Below are 5,232 nucleotides of genomic sequence, written 5' to 3' on the forward strand. Positions count from 1 at the left end.
TGACCTGGGAAAAGCATATCAATTACATTACAAATAAAATAAATAGAAATTCCTACATTCTTAAAAGGCTATCCAAATATTTAACTGAAGATCGACTTCTTCTGGTTTATTATGAAATCGTATACTCTCATCTAGCCTATGGTATAGAGATATGGGGGAGGAGCTGCCAATAAATACATGAATAGACTTTTTCTCGTTTAAAAAAGAATATTGAGATATATTTTCGTACTAGGATGTAGAGAATCTTGTAGAACTACATTTCAAAACTATAAAATATTGACAGTTTATGCTCTCTACATAAATAAAACCATAATCTTCATCCACAAAAATTGACTGTTTCAAGTGACATACATGGCAAGAACACTAGAAACTCTAAATTTTATCACAGGATAAGGGTAAATAAGAAACTAACAGAGAATGATCCATTTATTAAAGGGGTCATATTTTTCAATAAATTGCCAGGCCATATCAAATCCCTGAAAGGCAACCAATTCAATTGAAATCTCAATTAAGAAAGATCTTGGGAGACAGGCCGATATATTATAGTATTAGTGACTACTAATATTAATCATATTACTATATGATATTGGATATTATATAATATTACTAATATTGACTACTAATATTAATATTAGTATTATATTATATTAGTATTAATATTAATATTATTAATAGTGACAACTAATATTAATCATATTGCTGCTATATGATATTGGATATTATATAATATTACTCTATTAATAATACCGGGTGATTACAAATGAAATAGACAACTTCAATAGCCTGTACAAAATTAAACTGGTGTATTTCAACATAGTAAGTGATATAGGTTTGTAGTAAGGTTTGTAGGGAATTTCTTAAAGTTTATGTTGGTAGAACTGTTGCTGGCTATTGTTGGCTGCTCCGTGTTACAACAGCCAGTTTAGTTTAGCAATATGGCCGCTACTCAAGTGGAGAAAGCTTATTGTGTTCTTGAATTAGCCAAAACAAACTCTGTTACTGTTGTGCAGCGTCATTTCAGAACAAAATACGGTAAACCACCACCAACAAGGCAATCAATTTATGACTGGTATGAACGTTTTGAAAGCAGTGGATGTGTGTGTAAGAAGAAGAGTACTGGAAGACCTTCTGTTACAGAAGAAAAAATTGATAGTGTTCGTGATGTTTTTGTACGAAGTCCAGGAAAATCGACTAGATCAGCGAGTTTAGAATTGCAAATTCCTTAACCTACTGTGTGGAAAAATCTGCGGAAACGTTTGAAAATGACACCTTATAAATTGCAGTTAGTACAAAGTTTAAATGACAATGATAAAGTTGTACGTAAAAATTTTTGTCAAGAGATGCAACATTGTCTTGAAAATGACGACACATTGTTTAATCGCCTAATTTTCAGTGATGAATGCACTTTTCACATTAGTGGAAAAGTTAACAGACATATTGTACGAGTATGGGAAACATAAAACCCAAGAGAGACTGTACAGCATATACGCGATTCTCCTAAAGTGAACGTGTTTTGCGCTTTATCTTGTGAAAAGGTTTACGGGCCTTTCTTCTTCCAAGAACCATCAGTAACCGGAAGAATTTATCTGGACATGTTAACCAAATGGTTAATGCCTCAACTCCATGAAGATAGTTGTAACTTCATTTTTGTACTAGATGGAGCTCCGCCTCACTGGTACTCAGACGTCAGAGGGTATCTGGATGAACATCTTCCTAGACGATGGATCGGCCGTGCAAGTGAGGAAAACGTTGTGTTTCAGCCGTGGCCACCTCGTAGTCCGGACCCAACGCCCTGCGACTTTCTTGTGGGGCTATGTAAAAGACAGAGTTTTCGTACCACCGCTTCCTGTTGATATCGATGATATTAAACAACGAATCACAAATGCTCTTGCTACAGTTAACCGTGAGATGCTTAGTCGTGTGTGGTCAGAATTTGACTACCGTGTTGATATCTGTCGTGTTGCAAATGGTGCACACATTGAACATCTGTAAATTTTCAATAAAAACTTCAAGAATTCTTCTATGTAATCATGTAAGTAATGATCTAAACTTTTAAATAATAAATTCTCTACAAGCTATTCAAACTGTCTATTTCATTTGTAATCACCCGGTATATTTTTTATTTTTATTTAATTTATAGATTCACTGTTTAACTCTCTTTTTCTTTGTGCTATATAGTAGTGTATATGTTTCTTTTAAAAAATGTTAGAGATTAGGAAAACTGACGGTTTCAATCTTGTAATCTTGCTTGATATGGAAATAAACTGATTATTATTGTTATTATTATTATTATTATTATTATTATTATTAAAGGCAACCTGCGTGCTGTCCACTCCAGTACTCTGTACTCTCTAGCATTCTTGTCTGTTTTCTGTTTACACCCACCAAACTAGCAATCAGTTTATCTTAATCTGGAGAGCATAACTTGATGGCTGCTATTTCAACTTCAACTACCCCTCACTCACCCAGTGCACAGTAGTATCTCTTGCCTGTCCAGGTGTACTGCAGAGTGCAGATGAATATCTGTACAGTTATAGCTCTTTGGCAAACCTTAACGTGAATGGCTGGCCTTAGCTTGAAATTTCATGATTATTAAGAATCATTACAATATACTATCATTAAACTGGAATTATCGTGATATAACTAAAGACAGCAGTCAAATTCAGTAGCTGCTGTTCCTTCACCAATATTTGTGTCTTTTACATGAAGTGTAACAATAATCGATTGTCTTCTCATTGTTTGTGATGTCAATATTGCAGATGGCGAGAGTTAAGCAGGAGAATGATAGCAGTCAAGAACCAGCGCCAGAGTGCAGCACTGCATGCTCTCCAACTGATGATGATTTCAGCCAACAACATTATCTAATCCCTGGCTATAATCTAATATTCATCAAAGAGGAAGAATATGGTGAGATTCATGTTATTATTTCATTCATTTTTATTCATCAATGATAATAACACATAACAGGAAATAAAGGAATAATTTATTATGTAGGGTAATGACTATCGGATGTGGTTGCCTTAACAACAGTTATATATAAGTTGCATTTATACATATTCCTTCAATAATTTGATTGTATGTGAGGATAATTATATTGTGGTATATTATATACCACTATATACATAGTGGTATTGACTACATCAACGTCTTATTCTTTCAATAAATTGCCCTTCACTTGATTACTTCTGTTCACTACAGATTATCATCCTATTCCCAGCACAACTGATATGCAATAATGTGCTGTGTTTGCCAATTGTAGCCATGTTGCTCTTCTGAGTAGTCGATGAATAGTGGATACCCCACTCATCAAACTAGAGCTGACAATTTCATGTCAGTCTATAGTTTTAATTTTGATGCACATTTCTTACAGTTTGTGTCAAAACACAGGTGAAATTTCCTATTTATTTAACAGTATTTTCATGTTTTGAAACAACAAAAAAAGGCAGCCATATACATTCTCAGACAATTCAACCTATATTATGTCAATTGAGAGAAAACCAAGGTCTGGATTAGCCATCATGGATCATTATTCAATAAAAAAATAGCTCATGGCATAATTTATTTGTTATTATTTCTCTGATTGTTCACAATGTAACCCAATCTTTAACACTATAATTTGTTTTATGTATATACTATGTCTACAATCGGCTGCAAAACTCTTGGTTTGTATAAACTATTGTATCAATTGGTAAATAGTGATTATGATAATTAATGAGTTATGATTGAGGTGAGGCAAGGAAAATAGTGTGCGTGTTTTACACTAGATTCTATCGTTACTTTATTGTCTTTATTCTGCTTTAATCATTTTTACAAGTTGCATTATTGGTGTTTGCAGTTGAGCAAGAGGCAGAAGGATGTTCAGTGGAGAGTGAACCGGAGATGTGGCCTTCAAACTGCAGCACATCTGAAACTGCCAATGCAACAGAAGTGGGTGGACTGAATGCACATTCAATCTCACCCATGGAAGAGTGCACTGAGCCATCTGTGGCTAGCAAAAATATCAAGCTCTACAGCTGTGCTGACTGCAGCTATAAAACTCCATCGATCTTCAATTGGAAGAGACACATGACGAAACACACTGGGGAAAAGCCTTTCAGTTGTGAGTTATGTGACTATAAATGTACTCAATCTGGTACTTTGAAGGAACATATCAGAACACATACAGGAGAAAGACCTTTCAGCTGCGAGTATTGCGACTATAAATTTGTTCGATCTGGTGATTTGAAGAGACATATCAGAACACATACAGGAGAAACACCTTTCAGCTGCAAGTATTGTGACTATAAATGTGCTCGATCAAGTGCTTTGAAGGAACATATCAGAACACATACAGGAGAAACACCTGTCAGCTGCGAGTATTGTGACTATAAATGTGCTCAATTAAGTGCTTTGAAATCACATATCAGAACACATACAGGAGAAAGACCTTTCAGCTGCGAGTATTGTGACTATAAATGTGCTCGATCAAGTCATTTGAAGGATCATATCAGAACACATACAGGAGAAAGACCTTTCATCTGCGAGTTTTGTGACTATAAATGTGCTCAATCAAGTAATTTGAAGGAACATATCAAAACACATACAGGAGAAAGACCTTTCAACTGCAAGTATTGTGACTATAAATGTGCTGGATCATATACTTTGAAAAAACATATTAGAACACATACAGGAGAAACACCTTTCAGCTGCAAGTATTGTGACTATAAATGTGCTCAATCTGGTACTTTGAAAAAACATATAAGAACACATAATAAAGGAGAAACAACTACTAGCTGAAAATTTGTGACTTTACATGTGCTCATTCAAATTAATTTTACTGTGTTTCCTAGTAAGGTGGTCACTAATAACAAGACAAGTGTGTTGAACATGTGTGTGCACACAAATGTCGTCCATACATTTTTGTGTCATCACAGCTAAAGGCTTCAAACAACATTTTTTGGCCGTGTCTATTTCTATAAGGTAGGGTTTCAATCTTTTTTATGATGCGTGCCCATCAGTATCAATATTCACACATTTGAAAAACAAAATTCAATAGGTGATTGAAAATAAAATAAAAGATGATTAAATGAACTAAATAATGCTGGAGAAATAATAATATTCTTGATAGAAACAAATTAATTTTAAATTAGTTGAGTTTCAAAAACCCTATTACTCTTATATTGACCAAGGTAATAAACCTTACATATTGACTAGCCTTAGTAGGTACTGCTGTACTTGATAGTTTATAATGTC

The 5,232-nt window shown here is 34.2% G+C and overlaps 1 protein-coding gene across 1 annotated transcript; it reads left to right on the plus strand.

Annotated features, from left to right (window-relative positions):
- The first annotated feature begins 2,719 nt into the window (after positions 1–2,719).
- On the plus strand, positions 2,720–4,813 carry LOC120349838 (zinc finger protein 239-like). Its single transcript, XM_039420933.1, has 2 exons — positions 2,720–2,907; positions 3,836–4,813. Exons 1-2 carry the CDS (start codon positions 2,745–2,747, stop codon positions 4,774–4,776), a joined length of 1,104 nt encoding a protein of 367 aa, XP_039276867.1. The 5' UTR covers positions 2,720–2,744; the 3' UTR covers positions 4,777–4,813.
- The last annotated feature ends 419 nt before the right edge of the window (positions 4,814–5,232 follow it).

Source organism: Nilaparvata lugens, chromosome 2, assembly GCF_014356525.2.
Source record: "Nilaparvata lugens isolate BPH chromosome 2, ASM1435652v1, whole genome shotgun sequence".
NCBI lineage: Eukaryota > Metazoa > Arthropoda > Insecta > Hemiptera > Delphacidae > Nilaparvata > Nilaparvata lugens.

What these genes read in the sequence shown, in the direction of transcription:
- LOC120349838 (XM_039420933.1), top strand. Translation starts at nt 2,745, where the DNA reads ATGTCAATATTGCAGATGGCGAGAGTTAAGCAGGAGAATGATAGCAGT. An exon ending in CATCAAAGAGGAAGAATATG is followed by an intron (nt 2,908 to 3,835) that starts GTGAGATTCATG and finishes TGGTGTTTGCAG; the next exon opens with TTGAGCAAGAGGCAGAAGGA.